Source organism: Heptranchias perlo, chromosome 17, assembly GCF_035084215.1.
Source record: "Heptranchias perlo isolate sHepPer1 chromosome 17, sHepPer1.hap1, whole genome shotgun sequence".
NCBI lineage: Eukaryota > Metazoa > Chordata > Chondrichthyes > Hexanchiformes > Hexanchidae > Heptranchias > Heptranchias perlo.
This window is the reverse complement of record NC_090341.1, coordinates 35,734,317-35,761,273: the sequence shown is the minus strand read 5'-3', so window position 1 is coordinate 35,761,273 and position 26,957 is coordinate 35,734,317. Positions and strand designations below refer to the sequence as shown.

At 41.9% G+C, this 26,957-nt stretch overlaps 1 protein-coding gene and 1 long non-coding RNA gene across 4 annotated transcripts in view; one reads left to right on the top strand and one right to left on the bottom strand.

Moving 5' to 3' along the window:
- LOC137334247 (FERM domain-containing protein 4B-like) overlaps positions 1 to 26,957 on the top strand; it is a 261,811-nt gene that overhangs the window by 114,220 nt on the left and 120,634 nt on the right. For all 3 annotated transcript variants that reach the window (XM_067998885.1, XM_067998886.1, XM_067998884.1), the window contains exons 2-4: positions 13,284 to 13,349; positions 19,457 to 19,551; positions 25,897 to 25,989. In XM_067998885.1, coding sequence (XP_067854986.1) covers positions 13,284 to 13,349; positions 19,457 to 19,551; positions 25,897 to 25,989 — 254 coding nt within the window. The remainder of the gene's footprint in view (positions 1 to 13,283; positions 13,350 to 19,456; positions 19,552 to 25,896; positions 25,990 to 26,957) is intronic.
- Positions 3,827 to 26,957, bottom strand: part of LOC137334248 (uncharacterized) — a 137,547-nt gene continuing 114,416 nt past the window's right edge. Inside the window, exons 6-7 of the long non-coding RNA XR_010966114.1 lie at positions 5,333 to 5,490; positions 3,827 to 4,067 (exon numbers count right to left, since the gene is read on the bottom strand). This is a non-coding gene — a long non-coding RNA (uncharacterized lncRNA). The remainder of the gene's footprint in view (positions 4,068 to 5,332; positions 5,491 to 26,957) is intronic.

Genomic DNA, 26,957 nt, shown 5'->3' with positions numbered 1-26,957 from the left:
TAAAGAGGAGGTATTAGATAGGCTAGCTGTACTTAAAGTAGATAAGTCACCCGGTCCGGATGGGATGCATCCTAGGTTGCTGAGGGAAGTAAGGGTGGAAATTATGGAGGTATTTGCCATAATCTTCCAATCATCCTTGGAGACAGGGGTGGTGCCAGAGGACTGGAGAATTGCAAATGTTACACTCTTGTTCAAAAAAGGGTTAAGGATAAATCCAGCAACGACAGGCCAGTCAGTTTAAACTCGGTGGTGGGGAAACTTTTAGAAACAATAACCCGGGACAGTGTTAATAGTCACTTGGACAAGTGTGGATTAATTAGGGAAAGCCAGCAAGGATTTGTTGAAGGCAAATCATGTTTAATTAATTTGATTGAGTTTTTTGATGAGGTAACAGAGAGGGTAAATGTGGACAATGCGGTTGATGTGGTGTATATGAACTTCCAAAAGGCATTTGATAAAGTGCCACATAATAGGCTTGTCATCAAAATTGAAGCCCATGGAATAAAAGGGGCAGTGACAGCATGAATACGAAATTGGCTAAGTGACAGGAAACAGAGAGTAGTGGTGAACGGTTGTTTTTCAGACTGGAGGGAGTTGTACAGTGGTGTTCCCAGGGGTCGGTACTAGGATCGCTGCTTTTCTTGATATATATTAATGACTTGGACTTGGGTGTACAGGGCACAGTTTTAAAATTTGCAGATGACACAAAACTTGGAAGTGTAGTGATCAGTGAGGAGGATAGTGATAGACTTCAGGAGGATATAGACAGGCTGATGGAATGGGCAGACAGATGGCAGATGAAATTTAACGCAGAAAAGTGCAAAGTGATACATTTTGGTGGGAAGAATGAGGAGAGGCAATATAAACTAAAGAGTACAATTCTAAAGGTGGTGCAGGAACAGAAAGATCTGGGGGTATATGTGCACAAATCTTTGAAGGTGGCAGGGTAGGTTGAGAAAGCGGTTAAAAAAGCATACGGGATCTTGGGCTTTAGAAATAGAGGCATAGAGTACAGAAGCAAGGAAGTTATGATGAACCTTTATAAAACACTGGTTCGGCAACAACTGGAGTATTGTGTCCAGTTCTGGGCACCTCACTTTCGGAAGAATGTGAAGGCCTTAGAGAGGGTGCAGAAGAGATTTATTAGAATGGTTCCAGGGATGAAGGACTTCAGTTACATGGATAGACTGGAGAAGCTGGGGCTGTTCGCCTTAGAGCAGAGAAGGTTGCAAGGAGATTTGATAGAGGTATTCAAGTCATGAAGGGTCTAGACAGAGTAGATAGAGAGAAACTGTTCCCATTGGTGGAAGGGTCAAAAGCCAGGGGACATAGATTTAAGGTGATTGGCAAAAGAACCAAAGGTGACATGAGGAAAAACTTTTTTACACAGCGAGTGGTTAGGATCTGGAATGCACTGCCTGCAGGGATGGTGGAGACAGAGTCAATCGTGGCTTTCTAAAGGGAATTGGATAAATACTTGAAAGGGAAAAATTTGCAGGGCTATGGGGAAAGCACGGGGGAGTTGGACTAGCTGGATTGCTCTTGGAGAGAGCCGACATGGACTCGATGGGCCAAATGGCCTCCTTCCATGCTGTAACCATTCTATTATTCTATGAATTCATGATGTTAGAAGGGGAGAAGAGTGCCAGCTTGTACTGGAAGGGAGGAAAAGTACCAGGTTGACTTGAGGGAGGGGGGAGGGAGAAGAGCGCTAGCATGAACTGAGATCATTGGATGGAGATGGTGTGTCTCCAGTCTCCATGAACTGGATAGTAGGTTGGAGTGGGTACAGTGTCTCTGTGAACTGGGTTCAGAGGGAGCACCTCTTTGAATGGGGTGGGGCAGATTGGAGAGGGGGGAGAGTGACTCCTGAAATAGCTTTTATGGTAGCTGGGTTTGATTGACTGTTGAAAATTCAAATATCACTTGGTTTTCCTTTTTTTTTAATTAAAAATCTATCAACTATTAAATATGAAAGTGTTTAAAATTCTGCATTCTGTTTAATATTAATATAAAAATGTCTGAGGAACAACATTTGGAAGCAATCTATACAATTCTAAATTTTCTGCCTACAGCTCTGACTGGGATAATTCTATGGTCAGCAAGAACAGATGTGGTTTGGTATTGACAGCAGAAAAATGAACTAAAAACTTCTTCCCCCAGTAATAGATTATCTGCTGCTAATGGAGAAACATGTTTTAAAACATAAAGAAAATGAATCAATTCCCAAGTGGCAAGTTGAGCAAGTGTCTCAGCCTTTTTCGATGAACAAAATGTAATCATAGATTTTAATGTACTGAAAAATGCACTGAATGAAGTGTTAAAAAATTTCTAGCATGCCGCTGGATCCCTCTCGAAGTAAATGTTGTAACTATGATACTTGTAGCCATCTTCAAGCTCTCGTACTTATTTTTTTGAGAGACAAGAAACAAGAGAAGAAATATTAGAATGATTTTAATTCCCTCCACCATCGTAAATGGGGTGGTAGGGCCCCGAAAATGCCATTGGTTCACTTAATGTTTATGCTCCCACTCCAGCCACTGCTATCTTGGGGCAAATTCCTGAGATGGGCGGCCGGAGAGCCTACCTGTTTCAGGTGAGAAGATACTTGTAATATGCAAATTGAGGGTCTTATGATGTACATGGAATCCCAATCGCAATTTCGAGGTATAAATGGGGCAAAATGTGGGCCTATTTGATGTCGCAGCTTGCGAGCCCAGACTTTAAATGAAGCCCGGGCCTCATGCCAGTAAGAATGAGGAGACAGTGGGCAAAGGGCGCAGACCGCCAACTGCCCACCGTTCTCCGCCTGTAGTTGAAATCAGCCCTGCAGCTTAAGTTACAAGCCGGTGTCCCACTTATTTTCTTGTCATCGGCTTATATTCAGGGGTGAGTAAAAGCTTGGTCAAAGAGGTGGGTTTAAGGAGGATCTTAAAGAAGTAGAGGAAGGTAGAGGGGCTTAGTAAGGGAATTCAGAGCGTGTGGCCTGGACAGTGTTGCTCCATAACCATGTTGGAGAGTTAAGAGTTAATAATCAAACTGAACTGTATAAGTATAACTGGTCATGGAGCAACAGACAGCTGAAGACATTGGTAGGGTAAAGGGAGGGGGATGCACAAGAGGCCAGAATCAGAGGAACAGAGAATTCTGTTGGGTCTGTAGGGATAGAGGAGGTTACAGAGATATGGAGTGGTGAGACATTGAAAGGATTTAAACATGAAAACAAGAATTTTAAATTGGAAATGTTGGAGGACTGGGAGCCAATATAGCCCAGCAAGGACAGGGGGTGATGGGTGAGCAGGCAACAGAGTTTTGGATGAGCTGAAGTTTAGAGACTGGAAGATGGGAGGCCAGGCAACAAAATATTGGAATAGTTGAGTCTGGAGGTGACAATGGCATGGATGAGCGTTTCAACAGCAGATGGGCTGAGGCAGAGGCAGAGGCAAACTATGTTACAGAGGTGGAAGTAGGCGATGTTTGTGATGGAGAGGATATGGGGTCAGAAGCTAGGGATCAACTCGGACATTAAGATTGCAAACAGTCTGGTTCAATCTGAGACGATGGCTAGGGAGGAGAATGGAACTGACGGCAAAGGTATAGAGTTTGTGGTGTGGGCCAAAAATAATGGTTTCGGTCTTCCCAATGTTTAACTGGAGGAAATTGACTCACTCAAGACTGGATATCAGACAAGGAGCCTGTCAACACAGAAGCATTGAGGTGAAGGTGGGTGGTTGTTGTGGGGCGAGGGGGAACGAGGGAAATCTAGACAGGAGTTGGAGAGATAAAGCTGGGTTTTATTGGCGTACATGTAAAACCTGACCTGATGTCTTCAGATGATGCTGCCAAGGGCTAGCATGTAGATGAAGAAGAGGAAGGGGCCAAAGGCCGATCCATGTGGGACTCCAGAGGTAATGGTTGAGAAGCGAAGGCATTGTTGGAGATGATCTCGCCATGATTAGGCAGATAAGTGTGGAACCAAGCAAGGGCAGTCCCACTGAGCTGTACAATGGAGGAGAGGCATTGGTGGAGGATGGTGTGGTTGACCACATCAAAGACTGCAGAGAGGCCTAGAAGGAAAGGAGGGTTAGTGTACCATGGTCACAATCACAGAGGATGTCATTTGTAGCTCTGGTTAGGGCCATTTCAGTGCAGTAACATGATTAGAGGATTCAAACAATGAGTTGTGGGAAAGATTGACTTAGATTTGGATGGTGACAACATATTCAAAGACTTTGGAGAGGAAAGGGAGGTTAGCAATATGGCAGTAGTTTGCAAAGACAGAAGATTTAACGGTGGGATTTTTTGAGGAGGGGGTGACCATTTAAAAGGGAGGGGAACCAGTTACAATAACAGCTAGCATGGGGGCCAGGAAGAGAAGATGTGTGATCAGCAGTTTAGTGGAATGGGTCAAGCGCTCAGGAGTCAGATCTCATGGACAAGATAAGTTCGGAGAAGAGTGAGGGGTTTAAGGGGATGGCTGGTAGAGGAGAATAGAAACTGGGGGCTATCTTTGCTTTCCAGCATGATCCTGGAGTAGTAGACAGTTTGGCAGAGGAGAGTGAGGAAATACAGTTGGGAGGGAGTAGGGGGGATGTGGGTGATACAAGGAAGTAGTCGGAGATGGCCCTGTCTATGATCGGGACCATGGAAGTAGAGAGGTCATATGAGATTGGCAAGGTTGATGGGGTCAGCGTGAATATGAGTAGGAGAGTTCATATGGTGGGGAATCACTGAGGATGAGGAGTCACTCAGTAAAGAGGCTGAGGGAGGATATCATCGTGAGAAACTTGGTGTTGGTCTTAGGAAAGCATTGGAGAATAAGGATTTTAAAGGAGAAGTGAAGAAGGATGGAATAAGATGAGGTACTCCAACGAGGAGAAGGTACCAGAGGAGTAGAGGAGACACCAACATGTGATTTGGCAATAAACGCCACCATGTCAGTTTGGGCAGGGCAGATGGTGGAAAGTATAGGCAGGTGAGAAGGCTTCAGTAATGGACATGATGTCAGCAGCCATCGGCCAAATTTCCATCAAAGCCATGGTGTCAATGCAATCGTCCGCAATAAGGTCACGGATGGCAAGGGCCTTGTTCCTGAGTGAGGTCTAAGGTGTTCTCCGAAGATGCAGTAAAGCATTATATTTTTAAAACCTTTCTTTCCTATTAATATGTGCAATTCATTTTTCAGTTTTCTTTTCCCTGCACATGGCCTCAATTTCACTAAAATTATTTCCAATGGTTATTTTTCTCTTAAAAATTCAGACAAATAATTAAGCTCAGTTCAAAGGTTTAAAAAAGGATTTAATGAATTATAAATTATAAAAAGTCTACTTACATATAATAATATGTATACATGCCTTCAACTATATTGTCAACTGATGTTGCTCCCATTACATTCAATGGAGTGCTCCATTAGTAATGTGGTCTGAATCTTGGCTGTGCAGTTTGCATTAATTTTCTGTTGAATTTGTAACACCATACACCTGTCAGTTTCTGTAGAAGAGAGGAGAGCACTATTACTTGAGGGAATCAAACTGAAAATTCTGGAGTCAACATTTTGGATACTGATTTTAATAAGGGACCCATCTGTCAGATTGAAACCATATGCTGTTAGGCTGGGGATTTCTTTAACAATGCCACGTGGAAAGCACCACTGAAACCTGCAAATGTAATTTACAACATTCCAACTTGTCAAAGCCATAAAACACATCTGTTCTGTCACTTTTATGACCCTTCCTCTTAATTATAGTGAGAAAGTGTGAACAAGAAAATTAAGCTGTTGTACAATGTGTAGCTAGTTACTGCCATTTCTTAAGTTTATTTTTCTCCATTTGGTTGTGAAAAGCTGCTTTTAAAATGAGAGACTAGATCAAAAATGATCATAGAATCATACAGCTCAGGGGGCCTTTCAGCCCATTGTGCCTGTGCAGGCTCCTTGAAAGAGCTATCCAATTAGTCCCACTGCCCTGCTCTTTCTCCATACCCCTGCAAACTTTTCCTATTCAAGTATTTATGCAATTCTCTTTTGAAAGTTACTATTTAATCTGCTTCCTCCACCCTTTCAGGCAGTGCATTCCAGATCATAACAACTCGCTGCCTAAAAAAAAATTCTCCTCACCTCCCCTCTGGTTCTTTTGCCAATGACCTTAAGTCTGTGTCCTGTTGCTATTGACCCTCCTTATTTACTCTATCAAAGCCCCTCATAATTTTGAACACTTCTATTAAATCTCCTCTTAACTGTCTCTGCTCGAAGGAGAACAATCCCAGCTTCTCCAGTCTCTCCACATAACTGAAGTCCCTCATCCCTTGTATCATTCTAGTAAATCTCCTCTGGACCCTCTCCATGGCCTTGACATCCTTCCTAAAGTGTGGTGCTCAGAATTCAACACAATACTCCAGCTGAGGCCTAACTAGTGATTTATAAAGGTTTAGCATAACTTCCTTGTTTTTGTATTCTACGCCTCTATTTATAAAGCCAAGGGTCCCATATGCTTTTTTTAACAGCCTGTTCCTGCACCCTCTTTAAAATTGTACCATTTAGTTTATATTGCCTCTCCCCATTCTTCCTTTCAAAACCCATCATTTCTCACTTCTCCCCCGGTGCATCCAATGTAAAACTCTCAAATTAATGGCCTCACCCATCCCTATCACTTTAATCTCTCCCAACCCTACAATATCCCCCAGCCACCCACCCCACACCCCCCACCCCCCCGGCACCGAACTCTCTGATCCTCCAAATCTGGCCTTTTGTGTAAATCCCTCCCTTCGTCCCACCATTGGCTGTCATACCCTCACCCATCTAAGCCCCATATTCTGAAATTCCGTGCCGAAGCTCCTCTGCCTCTCCACCTCCCTCTCCTCCTTTAAGACCCTGCTTAAAACCAACCATGACCAGGCTTTTGCTCACCCATCCTAATATCTCCTTCTTTGGCTCGCCATCCATTTATTTCTAATTTTTTTTTAAATTCATTCATGGGATGTGGGCACCACTGGCGGCAACGCCAGCATTTATTGCCCATTCCTAATTACCCTTGAGAAGGTGGTGGTGAGCCGCTTTCTTGAATCGCTGCAGTCCATGTGGTGAAGGTTCTCCCACAGTGCTGTTAGGTAGGGAGTTCCAGGATTTTGACCCAGCAACGTTGAGGGAACGGCGATATATTTCTAAGTCGGGATGGTGTGTGACTTGGGGGGAAACGTGCAGGTGGTGCTGTTCCCATGCGCCTGCCGCCCTTGTCCTTCTAGGTGGTAGAGGTCACAGGTTTGGGAGGTGCTGGCGAAGAAGCCTTGGCGAGTTGCTGCAGTGCATCTTGTAGATGGTACACGCTGCAGCCATGGTGTGCCGGTGGTGGAGGGAGTGAATGTTTAGGGTACTGCATGGGGTGCCAATTAAGCGAGCTGCTTTGTCCTGGATAGTGTCAAGCTTCTTGAGTGTTGTTGGAGCTGCACTCATCCAGGCAGTGGAGAGTATTCCATCACACTCCTGACTTGTGCCTTGTAGATGGTGGAAAGGCTTTGGGGAGTCAGGAGGTGAGTCACTTGCCACAGAATACCCAGCCTCTGACCTGCTCCTGTAGCCACAGTATTTATGTGGCTGGTCCAGTTAAGTTTCTGGTCAATGGTGAGCCCCAGGATGTTGGTGGTGTGGGATTTGGCAATGGTAATGCCGTTGAATGTCAAGGGGAGGTGGTTAGACTCTCTCTTGTTGGAGATGGTCATTGCCTGGCACTTGAGTGGTGCGAATGTTATTTGCCAATTATCAGCCCAAGCCTGGATGTTGTCCAGATCTTGCTGCATGCGGGCACGGACTTCTTCATTTTCTGATTACACCTCTGTGAAGCACCTTGGGACATTTTTCTATGTTAAAGACGCCATATAAATGCAAGTTGTTGTTATAAAAGAGCACACTGCTGAGGGAAATAGTCAGCTAACTCCTTCTGATTTATAATTCAGGAAATTATAAAGTGTTTTCCCATTAATATGGCATCCTTACTACCTAGTAAAATAAAATGTAACCAATCAATCAATACAGGACGAAGAAGCACAAGAGGTCAAATACATATTATGGAGTCACACTGTTACATTGTTGAGTTTTAAGAATGTTTCGATTGCAATCAAATTTACTAAGACGCAATGTTCTCTGCATTGACTGATCCTATTTGTATCTGTACATTTCTATCTAATAAAGATAACATATGAGATATCAAATTCAACAGATTTATAAGAAGCCAAGTGGGACAAGCAAATAATCAGAACATTGTCTTTTCTCATTGTCAGAGGTTCAAATGAAATGTTAAGCCGAGACCCCATCTGCCTTTTGCTCCAGTTCAGATCCCATGGTACTATTCGGAGAAGAACAGGGAGTTCTTCTCAGTGTCCTGGCCAGTATTTGTTCCTCAATCAACACCATCAAAAGTAGATTAACTGCTCATTCATCTCATTTGCTGTTTGTAGGATTTTGCTGTGCAGAAAACAACAGTGAAAGTGATTCATTATATATGAAGCACTTTGGGATTTTTCTCAGGGACATGATAAGATGTTACATATATAAATGCAAACCCTTCCTTCCTTCCCTTCCTTCCTTCCTTCCCTCCCTTCCTTTCCTTCCCTTCCTTTCCGTTTGCAAGCTGTAAGGGTCCCAAATAAAGTAAGCTTGGCCAATTATGTAGAAGTATAGTGAAAGGAAAAAACAGTTGAAAATAGTAAGTTTAAGGAGAGGGAATAAGGCTAGCCCTACCTTAGGGCAGATAGGGGAGATATTCAGAAGGATAGTGAAAGAAAAAAATAAATGGGTAAAGGGTACTGAGAAGTATGAATGGGTCAACACCTGAGCTACTGGAACTGTTCACTAGATACTTAGTGTTGGACAAGTATGAGGTGAACAGTGATAGTGACTCAGAGGAGAGTGGTTTTGAGGCGGTCTTGATTAAATGAGTTAATGAAAGAAAGACAGGTTGGATTTATTGAAGGCAAGTTGTGCTTGACAAATTTAATGGAGTTTTTTGAACAAGTAACCGATTGGATAGATAAGGGCAATGCAGTAGGTGTAGCGTATGTGGATTTTAAGAAGGCCTTCAATAAGGTGTCTCCCAAGAAGCTTGTTAGAAAAATTCAGGCATATGGTTTGAGGAAATGTGCAGCATGGATAGAAAGTTGGTTTAAAGACAGGAAGCAGGTATGAGGTAGACAGGTATTGCTGAGACTGGAAAGGATTGGAAATTATGTACCCTAGGGGTCAGTGCTGGCTCCACTTTTCACCCACTCTAATTCACCCTCCTTCTCAGTCCTTCCTCTGTTTATTTCTAAATCTAGCATAACGACGTGATTCAAAAGAAATAGATGATTTGGATTTTGGTATAGGGAACACAATCTCACAGGGAACACAATCTCAAAGTCTGATGATGGAACAAAAGTAGAAGGTTGAGGAAGTGGCGAGGAGGACTGTAAAAGGCATTGGCAGGTCAGCAAACAGGGGGAAAATGCAATTTAATGTGGAGAAGTGTGAGTTAATGGCCCAGAATTTGCTGGAGTGAGGCAACTCATGGCATGCCCTGTTACATAGACTTGTTCCTGAACCATTCAGCTCAAAAAAATTTTGCCCACAAAGTTACTGTAAGTGCGAGCTGATAATGGGCAAGAGCAATGGGGCATCTGGGACCTTGGTAAACGACGCAACCAACAGTGTACCTCCTTAATCGATGAGATTAAAGGATTTAGAAATAAACAGAGGAAGGACTGAGAAGGAGGGTGAATTAGAGTGGGTGAATTCAATGACAAATCAGGTACAGAAAGAGAAATAAAGAGAGGGAAAGAAAGATTGTATTAAGAGAAAGAAAAAAGAGAGATAGGAAAAGTAAGACAAAATAATTTAAAGTTTGACATTTTTAAAATCTCCAACAATTCACAACCTGAAGGAATGAGACTCCACACTTTTAATTGTTCACTTTCTGAGCAAGAGAGGTTGATTGGCAGTCATTGGCAGAACATTTGGATAAACATAATTTAATAGGACAAAGTCAGCAAGGCTTTACGAAGGGGAAGTCATGTCTGACAAATTTGCTTGAGTTCTTTGAGGACATAACGTACAGGGTGGATAAAGGGGAACCAGTGGACGTAGTGTATTTAGACTTCCAGAAGGCATTCGACAAGGTGCCACATAAAAGGTTATTGCTCAAGATAAAGAATCACTGGATTGGGGGTAATATTCTGGCGTGGGTGGAGGATTGGTTATCTAACAGGAAGCAGAGAGTTGGGATAAATGGTTCATTCTCGGACTGGCAACCAGTAGCCAGTGGTGTTCCGCAGGGGTCGGTGCTGGGTCCCCAACTCTTTACAATCTATATTAATGATTTGGAGGAGGGGACCGAGTGTAACGTATCAAAGTTTGCAGATGATACAAAGATGGGAGGGAAAGTGGAGAGTGAGGAGGACATAAAAAACCTACAGGGGGATTTAGACAGGCTGGGTGAGTGGGCGGAGATTTGGCAGATGCAATACAATATTGGAAAATGTGAGGTTATGCACTTTGGCAGGAAAAATCAGAGAGCAAGTTATTATCTTAATGGCGAGAAACTGGAAAGTACTGCAGTACAAAGGGATCTGGGGGGCCTAGTGCAAGAAAATCAAAAAGTTAGTATGCAGGTGCAGCAGGTGATCAAGAAGGCCAACGGAATGTTGGCTTTTATTGCTAGGGGGATAGAATATAAAAACAGGGAGGTATTGCTGCAGTTATATAAGGTATTGGTGAGACCGCACCTGGAATACTACATACAGTTTTGGTGTCCATACTTAAGAAAAGATATACTTGCTCTCGAGGCAGTACAAAGAAGGTTCACTCGGTTAATCTCGGGGATGAGGGGGTGGACATATGAGGAGAGGTTGAGTAGATTGGGACTCTACTCATTGGAGTTCAGAAAAATGAGAGGTGATCTTATTGAAACATATAAGATAGTGAAGGGGCTTGATCGGGTGGATGCGGTAAGGATGTTCCCAAGGATGGGTGAAACTAGAACTAGGGGGCATAATCTTAGAATAAGGGGCTGCTCTTTCAAAACTGAGATGAGGAGAAATTTCTTCACTCAGAGGGTAGTAGGTCTGTGGAATTTGCTGCCCCAGGAAGCTGTGGAAGCTACATCATTAAATAAATTTAAAACAGAAATAGACAGTTTCCTAGAAGTAAAGAGAATTAGGGGTTACGGGGAGCGGGCAGGAAATTGGACATGAATTTATATTTGAGGTTAGGATCAGATCAGCCATGATCTTATTGAATGGCGGAGCAGGCTCGAGGGGCCGATTGGCCTACTCCTGCTCCTATTTCTTATGTTCTTATGTTATCACGTCATTATGCTATTAATTACTAGACTTAACTTTCTACGGCGAGTTTAATGGGCAATTAATGTGCAAATACAGCAACTTCATGGAAATCATAGGGAGGTAAAGGGTTTTCGTGAAGCTAATGGCGGAGAGACACAAATCGGCCAGTAACTTGTGGTGAGTTGCAATTCACAGAGCACCTCTTCTTTGTCACAAGTTGCTGGCCAATTTACACATTATTAACAACGTGCATCACGCCGTTATTTTTTCAGCAAATTCTGGGCCATTATATTTTGGGAGACATAAACAAGGGATAGGAGTATACATTTAATGGAAAGACACTGAAGAGAGTGGATGAAGCGAGACCAAGGGATTCAAATACATAATTGTCTGACAGTGGGAGTGCAGATATATAAAGCCATAAAAAGGCCAATAGAATTTTGAGTTTTATAAATACGGGAAGAGAGTAAAAAAGCAATCAAGTAATGATGAATTTATACAAAACACTGATTAGGCCAAAGTTAGAGTACTATGTGTAGTCTTGAGAACCTAATTCTTGAAAGGGCATTAAAGCCATAGAGACCATACAATACAGATTTCTCAGGATGATGTCAAGGTTGGGAAACTATAGCTATGAGGAGAGACTTGAGGTACTGGAGCAGTGAAGGCTGAAGAGATTTAATAGAAATTTTTACAATTATGAAGAGTTTTCATGGAGTGACTAGGGAAAGATTGGGGAGTCGGTGACAAGATATCATCTATTTAAAATTGTCACTAAGAGAGTGAGGAGAGAGATTAGGAGAAAAAATCTTTACACATGGGTTGTTCGAGTGGTTGTAAATAGAGACCACTGCATCTTTTAAGGGAAAATTGGGTATGTGTTTGAAGCAGAGGAAGATACAAGGCTCTAGAAAAGAGTCAGTGCAGATTCAATGGACTGTAAGGTTTCTTTCTGTACTGTAAATTTCTACAGTTTTACAGTTTTTCAATATTCTTGGCTGTAAAATTTTCAGGATAGTTAGAGAAGGAAAAAGGGGGGGGGAATGGACTTGCTAATTAAGATGCAATTACATCCTATCATGTATGCTCATGTTCCCCTGCGCAATACAGCCATGCTGGTCACCAGTTACCTGCTGGTGTCCTTTGTATCCAGCGTTACTATGGCAGTAATATCTGAAAATTTGACAAGTGGTGTCACGGCATCGTTACCGCCCACTTTGATTACATCTGCCCATAGTTTAATGGACATAGTCAACAGCCACTTCTGGGGGGAAATAGGAAAATACCCATTGATTGACAATTACAAACCCAATATTTATTATTTTAGTGTTCCCAAGCTGGGGATTCTGTTTGAACCACACTTTTGCTTGGTACAATGTTAAAAGAATTATACATTTTTTTATGGAAATTTTTTGGATAGGATCATGACTCATCATCAGTATCATTCGACAGTACAAAGTAAGTAACAGCAGGTGTCATGAATTGTAGCTGCAGCTCAGACAATTTGTGTGGTTCAAATAAGATGCAAACTAGTATAAAAAATAGCTGCATCTAAAATGGGCGAGATAAAATTTTAGGGTATTTCATCCCAAAATCTCTGTGTAATGAACTATCTCTACTTGGTTGTCCTTCAATAATACAAGTAGCCCTTTATTCCATTTACTCATCCATATGCGGTTCAGAGAAGTTTAAAGAGTACAACCCTAACTGACAAGAAACATTGTTTTGAGCATTTTCATGCAGAAAGATAAGAATTGCTGAAATAAGCAACCTTTTACATGCATCTTAATAAATAATTTATAGTTGGAGATCGTTAAATGTTAATAGTAGAAATGCTTTAAAATTCAATAATTTTATCCATACTAAGAGATGATTGATTGTATTATATATCAGGTCTATTTTCAAATGCACTGCAATAATTTGCAATATAATGCAGTTTATTGGTCTGTCTGATACACCTTGCTTTTACCTTATAGATGACAGAGGGCAGACACTGTCAGGTGAATCTCCTGGATGGCAGAAAATTAGAGCTACTGGTTCAGGTAAGGTTTGACAAATAAACAGGTACACAACAGACGTGCTGAGTTACTCATTCAGCAAAGCCTCGCCAACTTTAATGGAATTTTGAACACATTTTCTCATTAGTTCTACATTTCTATAATTATGAATATTCAATTTTCATACCTACATGTATTAAAAAGTAGATACAATAACAAAAAGATAGGATAGGGGCTAGTTGCAAAGCAGTTAGACAAAGGATTCAGATGGAATCTTAAATCGACAGCAGCAAAGCTGAAATACTCTTCTTTAAATTTCTTCACAATTCTAAGATTATATTTGTGACCTGTAACCCACTTCAGTTTTTTTTATATCACACTGTATGCAGTTGACTTTTATGTGTAAAAGATTTAAATATCAAAGATTCAAATGCCAAGCAATTGATTTAAATGCACTTGTTCCCCAGGTCCTTGTGTTGTGTGACATCTTGATAATCCTTAGCTAGAAGTAAATTATCATCCCTATACAAGGGAAATGGAAGTTTTTCTTTTCTTCAAGTGATAAGATTAATCACAGTGTTGTGACTATACTAGATTGCATTTAATAATCTATGTACATCTTGTTAATCTACCCATAGTTAAACTAAATAAATGCTGATCTTTGAGTTACATCAGGTAAGTGTACTAATGGATTATACCACAGTATGGTAGAAGATGGGGTTTACACCCAGATTTTAAACACTGCTATTTCTTGATTTTGGTCAGGTTATTAACAGAAGCAAATCAAAATGATGCACTTCCTCAAAGGGAGGCTGTGGCAAAACCAAATTACAGCACCAGACAAATTTACCCAGTCTAATCTACACTTTGCAGTGGCCAGATATAGAACAGTAATGGATAAGGGACCACCGCAGGTTGACCTATCTGCCCTCTTGTCAGGGAAACAGTGACTGGCAACAGAGGGCTTAACAAGAATTGAGCAAAAGAATATAAATTAATTTTTAAATGATTTTAATTCATATCCAGTCGCATTTTTGCTTAAATGAACTTACTGGGCAATGGGCTGTCCAATGACAGTGGATAAATAAGTTGCATGCTGTGCCCCCAAGCCACACAACAGGAAAGGTCAGAGGATTCATCCCTGGTACGTGCCAAGCGGATCTATGTCAGGTCTTTGTTGGGTTACAACAATATTTTCAGATTCCCCAGCCTAAGGAAGGTTAAAGAGAATCAGCCACGGTTCCACTCCTGATCACCATCAACTGACTTGTCATGGAAAGTGGGCATGTGTGGATGTCAAGTGAGAACAGATTCAGGATCGGGTGCAGCTGTGATGCCAACCATAGTTGAATACGCTGTCAACACTTGCTGTTTAGGTTCATACGTAAGGAATGGCCACATAAATAAGGTACAAGAGGCTGCAAGAATCTGTGGAATCATACCCAGGGGGAGGGGTGGAGGAAGGAAGGGAAATCACTTAATTGTTTGCTAATTGGGGATTATTTTAAATGCTTTATTCCTCATACAAACTCAAACTGATGCTACAATTAAAATTGTGGTTAAAAAAGGAAATTTAACTTCTTGTGATAGAAGAAAGGACAAAATAACTTGATGAATGAGAAAACAAATGCAAGTGAAATAAAGATAGAATGGATGATAAATTGGGCCGTGTGGCGTCCGAACGCCATCTTGGTATACGAGTTGGCGCAGGTGCAGATAATGAACGCTGGAATCATGCAAAGTAGGGAGAAAATGGCTTCAATCAGTGTGCAACGCTGATTTAAAGTGATAGACATCATTTTGGGACTTAACGCTCAACTCAATGCACAGTCTTAACCCCGACCATCTGAACGTGTCTTAGAGTGCACGGAGGACCCCCCACCAGCGCTATTTAAAGGGACCATGCAGGATTAGAGGTTAGTGGTTGGATTATTGCTTCTGGCTGCCAAGACATTTGTAACTGTTTTTGGAGGTCTCCTAGACTTGAATACTAGGACGCGGGGACTTAGCCTAACATTTAGAGCCAGGAGGTGCAGGAGTGAAGTTAGGAAATACTTCCACACGCAAAGGGTGGGAGACATCTGGAAGGCTCTTCTGCAGATGGCAGTTGATGCTAGCTCACTTGTGAATGTTAAATCTGAGAGTGATAGATTTCTGTGAACCAAGGGTATTAAGACATATGGGGCTAAGGCAACCCCTCAAATAATGAAGCAGTCCGAGCCCGCATGTAGCAAGACCTGGACAACATCCAGGCTTGGGCTGATAAGTGGCAAGTAACATTCGCGCCAGACAAGTGCCAGGCAATGACCATCTCCGACAAGAGAGAGTTTAACCACCTCCCCTTGACATTCAACGGCATTACCATCGCCGAATCCCCCACCATCAACATCCTGGGGATCACCATTGACCAGAAACTTAACTGGACCAGCCATATAAATACTGTGGCTACAAGAGCAGGTCAGAGGCTGGATATTCTGCGGCGAGTGACTCACCTCCTGACTCCCCAAAGCCTTTCCACCATCTACAAGGCACAAGTCAGGAGTGTGATGGAATACTCTCCACTTGCCTGGATGAGTGCAGCTCCAACAACACTCAAGCAGCTTGTCACCATCCAGGACAAGGCAGCCCGCTTGATTGGCACCCCATCCACCACCCTAAACATTCACTCCCTTCACCACCGGCGCACAGTGGCTGCAGTGTGTACCATCCACAGGACGCACTGCAGGATCTCAACAAGGCTTCTTCGACAGCACCTCCCAAACCCGCGACCTCTACCACCTAGAAGGACAAGAGCAGCAGGTACATGGGAACAACACCACCTGCACGTTCCCCTCCAAGTCACACACCATCCCGACCCATCGCCGTTCCTTCATCGTCGGTGGGTCAAAATCCTGGAACTCCCTTCCTAACAGCACTGTGGGAGAACCTTCACCACACGGACTGCAGTGGTTGAAGAAGGCAGCTCACCACCACCTTCTCAAGGGCAATTAGGGATGGGCAATAAATGCCGGCCTCGCCAGCGACGCCCACATCCCATGAACGAATAAAAGAAAACTCTATCCGTGCCCAAAAATGGCCCCTATCCAATTTTTCATTTTTCCCCCATAATGTTTCTATACCAACAATCAAATTCCTATCCATGAAACTTGCAATGTTTTATTATTTCACAGTTACAGTATGTAAGAACATTTTTCTGACTAATATCATTTAGTAAGTCATTGAACGAAATGGGATACTTTGGCAGACATATACACCAATAAAATAACAGAAATGTTTCGCTGTTATATCTGGCTTGAGGTGACTCACAGCTTCCTTTAACATTGCTTGAGGCACTAAGCCAATCAATTGGTACTGGCCTATGTGGAGCCCCACTAATCAGGATCATTTTCCTAACTAACCAATAGTACTGCCACACAATAAAATGAAGGCAGTTCATTGTGTTATTTAAACATAGTGAGTGGTTTAATTCCCAGCATTGTCACAAGTATACATAATGGGTGGTGGCAGAATGGCAGAATGGCAGGACAGGTTAATCTTCTACCCCTAATGCTGTACTTACCAGGTGTCCACATATATGAACACTTCCAGCAGGTATCACTAGAGCTACTCATTCCTTTTAAGGTCTTGGTGGACCAATGCTATGCACCATCCCCAGTTAAGAAGATGGTGGGTCAGTGGCCTCCTCCCTTTCATAAGAATATAAGAAATAGGAGCAAGAGTAGGCCATACGGCCCCTCAAGCACCATTCAATGAGACCATGGCTAATCTTCAACCTCAACTCCACTTTCCCACCCGATCCTCATATCCCTTGATTTCCTTAGAGTCCAAAAATCTATCGATCTCAGTCTTGAATATACCCAACGACTGAGCATCCATGCCCCTCTGGGATAAAGAATTCCAAAGATTCACAAAAACTGAATTCAAATTGCCCTGGTGGGATTTGAACTTGCATTCTCTGGACTATTATTCCCAACCTTTGGATTACTAATCCAGGAACATAACCACTACACTACCATACCCTTCCTTTGTTTATAGTGCTCTGTAGTAGTTACTAGAGGGTAAACAACTCAAACTCTGAATGACAGTCCTTGTGCTTTTCTTTCTCCCCAACAACAGCAACTTGCAATTATATAGCACCTTTAACGTAGTAAAACATCCCAAGATGTTCACAGGAGTGTTATCAAACAAAATTTGACACTGAGCCACATAAGGAGATATTAGGACAGGTGATCAAAAGCTTGGTCAAAGAGGTCGGTTTTAAGGAGCATCATAAAGGAGGAGAGAGAGGTAGAGAGGCAGAAAGGTTTAGGGAAGGAACTCCAGAGTTTTAAGGCATAGGCAGCTGAAGGCCAAGGCTCTGTACAACGGAAGAATCATTTCCTCACTTTTGAATTCCAACTTCCTTGAGTTAAAGGCCAATATTCCATTTGCCTTTTTGATTGGTTTTTGTACCTGTGTACTAGCTTTTAGTGATTAGTATACATGGAAACCTAAACCCCTTTGCTCCTCCACAGATCCTAGTCTCTCACAATTAAGAAAATATTCTGATTTATCTTTCTCAGATCCAAAGTGGATGACCTCACACTTCCCCACATTGAACTTCAGTTGCCATAGTTTTGCCACTCAATCAGTCTGTCTCTGTCCCTTTGTAACGTCCTGCTACCATCCACACAACTTACTGTGCCTCCTAACAGTGTCATCTGCAAACTTGGATATACAACTCTCTATTACTTCACAAATCCACGTTGACTCTCTTTGATCAGCTGATAATTGTACAAGTGCTCAGTCACTCTGTCTCTGATGATAGATTCCAGTAACTTCTCCGCGATTGATCTTAAACAGACAAGTCTGCAATTACCTGGTTTCTGCCTCTCTCCTTTCCTAAATAATGGAGAGACATTTTCAATTTTCTAATCCAAAGGCACAATTCCTGAATCATGGGAATCCTGAATAGAGTGCTTTAGAAAATTATGACTAATGCATCTGCAATTTCCTTACCTATTTCTTTTAATACCCTGGGGTGGACACCATCAGCTCCAGGAAATTTGTCTATCTTAAGTCCCATTATTTTCTCCTTAACCTTTTTTTAAAACTTATATTAAATCCACAAAGTTCCTCCCCTTAACTTATTTTTAGATTCCTTTGTATCACTGGTATTTTGTCCTCTTCCTCCACTCAGATTGTTAACTAATTATGCTTTGTTACTCATCACTAAATCCAGTATGGTCTTTTCCCTTGTCAGTTCTCAAACATATTGTTCTAGAAAACTGTCCTGAATGTGTTCTAGAAATGCATTGACAACCTTGTCTTGTATTCTTTGCTGTGTCTTAGCTCTACTCAGAGTGTTTCCACTGCCTGATCACCCTTACTGAAGTCCCTTCCTTCTACTGCGATAATTGTGTCTTTTATCAGTATTGGAACTTCCCCTTCTTTCACAATTTCCCTGCCTTTTCTAAAGATCCTGTAGCCATGAACCCATGCCCTACTTTGCTGTGATGCAGTATTTTCACATTCCAACTTGTTATGCATTGTGCCACTTATAGAAATTTGTTTTCTTTCTAATTTTGGAGCTTACCCGCATCCAAAGTAGAGACACAACCCCAGCTGTCTCCCAATTATATTTCCACAGGCAATTCTAACGCTGAAGGACTAGAAGATTGCACAATTTCACTCCGTGCTAGTCTGTGCAATGCTTCCAAAATCAAAGACAGATACAGATGGGGTCGGCCGTGTCAGCCCATCCTAGCTGATCCATCTAGCTCTTTCTTAAATTATTCCAGGATTTTTGCCTTCTTTACCCTACTCTGACGTCTATTCCACTTGTTGACTAAGATTGTCACTGACATAAGATACAAAAAATGAGAGTGTCAGCATAAAATAAATAGACTGGAAGATAATAAAAAGGAGTGCAAAAACATAACTGGAAAAATATAATTTTTGAAGAATATTGTGTAGGAGAGAGAGTAAGCAAGAAGTGTGCTCTTATCACAAGAGTTGTGATAATATTAACAATTATGGAACTTAAACTAGCCCCATGAAATAAAATACTTCATTTTCCTGAATGTGCACAGTTTCACTCAGCGATATGATTGTTCATTTATAAAATGTTCTTGTTTTGTTCCAAGTTGACTGATTTTGACGTTATTTTGTAGCCAAAGCTTTTGTCCCGGGAGCTGTTGGATCTAGTGGCATCTCATTTTAACCTCAAAGAGAAGGAATACTTTGGAATAACATTTATTGATGACACGTAAGTAAACCATTCTAACTCTTAATCTGCTGTACTACAACATATAAAGGTGTAGCACATCACAGTTATGGCAATGTGTTGCTATTTAGTGTAGTTCACTGCTAGAAATAGTTCAGTTAGGAATTTGGTACAAGCAATCAAAAATCCTTATTAATCTTTCCAGGAATGATATTAGGTACAGTCTCAGAATGAAATCTATCCAAGTACTGAATTCACTACAGTCAATATCATTGGTTTGAAACAAGATGACCTGCTTTGTTGCTGTACAGCAAAAAATATATTCTTTTCATTAGTAACACTATCTGTGTTATCAAAATGTCATAAAAACAATGGCATGCCCAACTTGAACAAGAACTAATAAAAAACAGACTACCTTCTAATCTTATCAGCATGTTAGTGAAAGGGCTGTCACGTTTACTGAACAGCAGCTAAAAATATTCCTCACTTTTGCGGAGTTCCACTGGATTCTTAAACCATACTGTTTTTTGTGCATTTCATTAAGCACAGCATTTCAGTGTGTTAATGGTTTCACTATACACCATTTTATTCCTGGCACATAGACACTGGTACAGTTATGGCACCATGATTAGAATCAGGCTCCAGATATACTTGCTTACATACACAATGGTTTGGCATTTTTTCACATTTTCCACTACTTCAGCTTATAATCAAAGGTAATCAAAATTAGTTCAGTTAGACACATGACCATTTATACATTGTTTGGGGAGAATGGAGTTGTTCGAAATTGGCAAATAATAATACTGTGGGGTAATTACTAGTCATAGGCTTTCAATAATGAGAATCGACCAATTAAGGGTCTGTGCACATACTACCTTTTTTTAAAAGAGAGCCTCAACTCAATAGCCAGATCAGATGTATAACAGCATGAAATAAGACCTAGAAAATTGCATACAGCAACACAAATTTGTAATCAGTGTTAGCACCAAAGGAATTGGTGCTTAAATGAAACAACATGGTTTTAAAATTTAAACCATGTTACATTTGTGAATATGATGGTTCAAGAAAAAAACGCATATTTTTGTTTTTGCAATTTCTAGCTATTATTTTGACAAAATTTGGTTTATAAAGTATTGCTCTTCTTCATATATGTTGGATTGGATTGTCCTTATATTACATATATACTAACAGTAAAATCGCATTGACACTTTTGTATTATAAGGTTTAACTATTCTGTGTCTGTCAGTTAACATGAGACTCAACTAAAGTCATCACTTTTACAAAGGGCAGCGATATACTGCAAAATCCTGGTGGATTTGAACATTAGGGCATTTCCTTTTACTGTATTTGCAGTCCACGCCCTCTTTTATGTTGGGAAGGGAAGTTTCTATTTTTAATGGATTGGTACCGTGTGAGGTCACCATAATAGCAAATTTAACTTTGAAAAATATTCTACAGAACTGTGAAACAGAATAATTCACTGGAAAAATTATTAGATACTCCTTAAAAGCTATTGGTTTGATATTTAATTATATTTTAAATTGTAATATTTAATTTTCACTGATGTTATAAAGAAAAAAACTAAAGTTCACACTTATTTTCCTGCAAAAATCAACAAATCTGCTGCACTAGAAGAGGGGATGGTCTGGTGAAATACCCTCATCCACAGCCCACCTCACATCCCAGTGGTCCTGGGTTCAGGTCTCAGTGGGGACTGTGACTTAGTTGTTCTTCAGTGTGAGACAGTACATCAATTTTCAATCAACTGTTAGCTTGGCAATTCATATCCAGACAAAAAATGGCCCGGGAATATGACTCAACAATACCTGTCCTGGAACTGGCACTGTAGGAAAGCTTGGAATTCTACACACCCGCTTCTCACAGCAGTTGAAATGAAAAGAGAGATTCCAACATGGAACCAACTTGGAACAAAAACAGGATTCAAACAAATATATACACGTTGGTTGTACCCCATGTTAACAATGTGCAGTACATTATCTTGCACACCATCTTGCTCTTAGAAATGCCAAGCCGCTCAGATTTTGAAAATCTTTCAGCCTTCAGGTTGTTTGTCATAATTCCGTTCAAAAATACTCAAAGTTCCACAGTTGTTATTCTTTTAAAACATAAACTATACAGCATTCTGTACAAATGTGGAGCTATGTCGTAACTTCTATCAAATGGTTAAATGTATTAATTCTACTGGAATGTCTTCCCTTTAATTGCAATTTTAGCAAACAAAATTCACAACAGATTTTTTAGAATGTCAGCATTTGATCTACTTTGTTGTAAGAATTGAGTGAAATTTGTTTTTGCAATTTGATAGCTCTCTGCTCTCACTGACAATGACAACACAGGTCTGAATGTTCACAGGAGAGTGTGAAGATTAACAGTGATCTTAACATACCTGCCTCTGTAGATCACAGTACTTGCTGCAAAGCCCACAATTAACTTCACTTCAAGGAACACCTAGCTAGTTCTGGTATTCCTGGTAATGGGCATTCATAATGCTGTCTGCTGAAACTCAGTTTCCTCTTTCTATTTTAATAACTGTGAAGTCATACAAGAAGCCAGCCACCATTGTGGGAAAGATCACTTGCTCCTGTTAGCACCTACTTGCTGTAGTCTGGCACTGTTTATTTAATGGGCTTTCCCTCTTTCTTGAGTGCAGCCTTTGTCCTGGTAGTGTTGATCTTGGCAAAGGATCATGGGAGAATCCTGTTTTACACTCCAAAAGGTAGAAGGTTATTCCCTAATTTCCTGTAAAGCTGAACAAGTTAACGACTCTCATCTTGCAACTGGTGAAAGAACTGTTTCTCATCACAGTTTTTTGGCATAAAATGTCAGTAGATGTGTAGCTGAGATTAACTCCATTCTCGAATATCCATAGCACCATTTAAATAATCAGCAAAAATGAGTCGCTTGTGGGGATACTGATTCTGTTTTACAAATAAAATGAGAGAAAATGAATGCATCACTTTGACTGATGTATATTGACTGTCACCATCATATTTTACCATCACATTGTGGTGTAAATTGTAATTATGAGTGCAATTAAGGAGGAAGGATAATGCTAACTTCTGAATATCGATAACACCTATTTCCTGCGCATCAGTGAAAAAAAACTTGCTTCGCTATCCAGAAGATAATTGCATATTGTACACTACATACTTATTAAATCCTCATGGTGTTGATATTACATCAAAGCATTTCAGCAATATTGCGTTAAAATGAAAAGGTCAATTTTAGGTAACCCATCTAACATTATTTTTAAATATCACATCTGTGCTGAAAACTTCTATGCACAATGGCATTTGAATTTGGGTAAACAGAAGTCTTTTTAGTGACATATCATTGGATAAACTGCTTCATGACCTTTTATCTAAAAATCTTTGTGCAATTTAAATATCTGGTAATCTTCCTGGTTCAGTTCCATAATGAACTCCTTGTTGGACACAATGGGCTCGATTTTCCGACGTCCGAAATGGCGGGTTCGTGGCGGGAGGCTCCGAAAATCGGGGATTCCCAGGGCGGGTCCGGAGCCTGGCTCCAACCCGCCCACTTCCGGGTTCCCCAGTGACGCACTTAGATGCGCGCGCAGCCCCTGCATGCCGGACTCCCGCCGGCTTATCCCACTTAAACCAATTAATTAGATAGTTCAGGTCGTTTGCAGACCTGATTTGTAGGATATTTTAGGAGGGGTGGGATTTTCAACTCAACTAAGCGTGTTTCCCGTACTGGGGGAAACACTCCCAGTTGAAATGGACGTGTTGCAGCCACCAGCCTGTGGCAGCTGCAAAGGTCCATTTAACAGTCGGGGGGTGGGGGGGGAGACCTTCACTCATTGCAGGAGGCCACTCTGTCACTTTGGACAAAGTTTGGCCTCCACTACCCTTCTCCTAACAATAAAATTCACAAACTTGCAACCTCAACCCCGGGGTCCAGAGACATGTATCTACCTTGCGGACCTCCTCAAACGTACATCTTCCGGATGGGGACCGCCATAGCTGCAGTCATGACATCCTCGGAGGACGAACAGCATCACCAGCCTCGCCGTTCACCTCTGACACATGGAGCTCCACAACACAGTGCTGTGACACATCCACCTGCACAGCAGGAGGGAGGGCAACCACAGAGAGAGATGTGTCGCAGAAGGCACTACCCTCGCCACAGGGTCTACAGACAGAGGCTCAGCTTCCTGGACCTCTCTGAGCAGCAGTGCACACGGAGGCTCAGAGTCACTCGACATGTAGTCGTGGACATCTGCAGCCTCTTTCATGCCGAGCTGCTCCCGGCTGGCCTGAGCACCATCTTCTTACCTGTCGCTGTCAAAGTCACCACTGCCCTCAACAACTTCTCCTCCGCATCCTTCCAGGGTGCCACCGGGGACATTGCCGACATCTCTCAGTCATCTGCACAAAAGAGCCCTGCAAATACACCTACACCCACTCTGCAGTGACACCAGTTGTGGGTCTTCATGGTGATCCTCAGGAAAGGGCATTATTGCACAAACCAGAAAAGATTCGCAAAGATGTGGCAGTAGTGGTGACAATATAATATGTAATGTGAGTTGATCAGAAATCAAATATAAGTAAAAACCATGACAAACCCTCAAACACCCTTGTACATCCCCTTCATGCTCACGTTTGCCTTACGCTTCCTACTACACACATGTGATGCATGCCCTGTGGCTGCAGCACAGGTAGTTGCAGGTTGGGTGAGGCTGACCGTGAAAGAGATGCATGAGACGGAGCCATGAGATTATATGAGGATTGGGTTGAGTGGTAGTGGTGGGATGAGTACTGGTGAGGTGAGTAAGTGCAGGTAAGATGAGGATGAGCTTTGAGTGGGTGTGAGGAGTGATGTGATAGAGTAGTGTTGGCAGTGCAGAAGTGGGGTGGGGGCAGTGATGTGGCAGACGGAGTGTAGGGGAATGAGTAAGTGTACTCACTTCAGCTGACCTACTTAGGTCATTGAAGCGCCTCCTGCACTGTATGCAGTTGCGTGATATGTTGCTGGTGCTGGTGACCTCCTCTGCCACCTCAAGCCAGGCCTTCGTGGTGGCAGAGGCAGGCCACTTCCTCCCGTACGCCGGGGAGGTCTCTGTCCTCCTCCTCCTCACCCCATCCTGTAGGACTTGGAATGAGGCATCATTGAACCTGGGAGCAGCCTTCCCCCGGGGCTGCTCCATGCTGTAATTTTGGCTCCTTTCTGCAGCATCAGTCAGTGGAGGACTGCCCCTTTAAGTAGGGCTCCTCCAGCTGACAGCCTTTGATGCGGCTGCGCAGTCCGCCCACTGCGCAGCTTTCCAGCGCAAAACCCGGAAGCCAAGGTAAGTGCCTTCAATTAGGCTGCGATCGCGTGCGGAGAACCCCGAATTCACTGGGCGCGTTACCCATGCACCCAGTCGACCCCCCGCTGCCAACCCGCCTCCCTCCTAAAATCGAGCCCCATGTGTAGACACAATATCACATAGGCTCCAGGCAAAGAAACAAATCCAGCTCCAAGTTCTTTAAAAAGGGTAACAGGAAAGGGTTAATTCTCCAGCTGTGAAAACTATCTGTCAAATTCAATAGCAACTACCAGCCCAGGGTTGGACTTTATTATATCAGTCTCCAACATAGTTATTTCACACCAATGAAAAAAAAAGTGACAACAATGACTCACAGTCCCAGCCACCTATCACACCACACACTGCCCTCACCACGTGCTGCACTATGCCAGTTCATGTCACAAGAGAAAAAGGGCCACCTGTCGCAGAACTCGTTCTGAAACATCATCACCGTGGCAACCGCCAAAACTTTATTATGTACATTCAATAGAGTTGTTTAAAAAGTACTTCAAAATAGCTTGACCTATTTCTTGTACATTTAAACAGTAACGCTCATTATACTATACTGCATCAGTTGTCTTACTGAGTTTATTTCACTTGTGAGAAACACCTACTAATTCATTTCCAACCGTAATCTATTAAATAAATCCAGTGCTGAAGACCAATGTAGTGTCCTTTATGCATCACACTTTATCACCTATTTAGACAGGTAAAAAGAAGTGTTTCGGAAGATAATTTTAAAATGTGCCCAACTGGAATACATGGGCCATCCAGGTACTTGAAGCCACAAAGTGTTCACATTAACAGTAATGGAGCAAATGATGCACAGCAGAAAAGTAGTTAACTAGTGCCATGAAAACAACAATCTGAAATTAAACTCTTGCGACGTCTATTGTGCATTATACATGTGTGTGTGCGGAGAGAATGTAATAGCCTAATTGCAATCAGGCAGCTATTCATTAATAAAAATGGCTGTTGTATAAAGTATCTGAAGAAAAGAACTGCACTATGGTCTGTGATTATTTCTAATGCTCACAACCTTTTATTCCCTGCAGAGGTCAGAGTAACTGGTTGCAGCTGGATCGCAGGGTATTGGACCATGATTTGCCTAAGAAAACAGGACCGGTGGCCTTATTCTTTTCAGTCAAGTGAGTTCATTAGTATTTGCATAAAATTGAGCTCACATTGGTTTCAAAACTGGTGATGCTAGCTTCAAAGTGTTGCTTTGTGTTCACTGAAAAGGTAGTTGTTTGATCTGGAGATTTGGAATGAGAGTAAAGGAAGTCAAGGGTAAGTGAGGTGGTATTTTCTATATTGGGTGTTAAGAAAATTCTGAACAAGAGCTTTCTGGATCCAGATGCAGTATTCAGATACTACTGTAAAAATGAACTGACACCATATTTGTCACCCAAATCAGTAACTCCTGCACTTCTCCAATGCTTCTGTTCTTCTTACAGTACTGAACTATCCTAGCTCACTAGAATAAAAAATATTCATATTTCTTATAATTTTTTTACAATTGTAATTTTTATTGAAATAAACCATGGTGGAGACAGCCCGGTTTGGTTGTAGGATAGATGGAAATTGTCAGATGAGAAGAAACCAATCACTGCATGGTCAAATTGTTATGCTGCTGTTAGACTACCGGCATTGTTGTTGTCTAAAATTTGCACTAGATTGGTAGTAAAAACCATGGTGAACATATTCCTCTGGAATTGTGACCCCTGTTGCATTTCCTATTACCTGGTTACCTCAAGAAATATTTTTGAAATATTTATTTCTTTACTCCTCTCATCCCACACGTTCGGGTAGATTTTACTTTGGGAGAGGCAACCTGCAGAGTGCGCTAGCAACAACAAAGAGGCTGGAACCATGTTGAGGTCTAGACCTCATCTAAATAGAACCAATGAGCTGCAGCCTGCCGCAAACAGGTGTCCCAATGCAGCTTGCCACATTCAGACCGGCGCCCTGGAGGACCACAAAAATAATTTAAAACTTACCTTTTTTTGGTCCTCTTTGGCTGTACTGCCAGTAACACTAGTTGGAACATGTACGGCACATACTCTGCCAGTGCTGTCCTAAAATGGCAATGTGTGTTGTACGACCCTCATTTGCA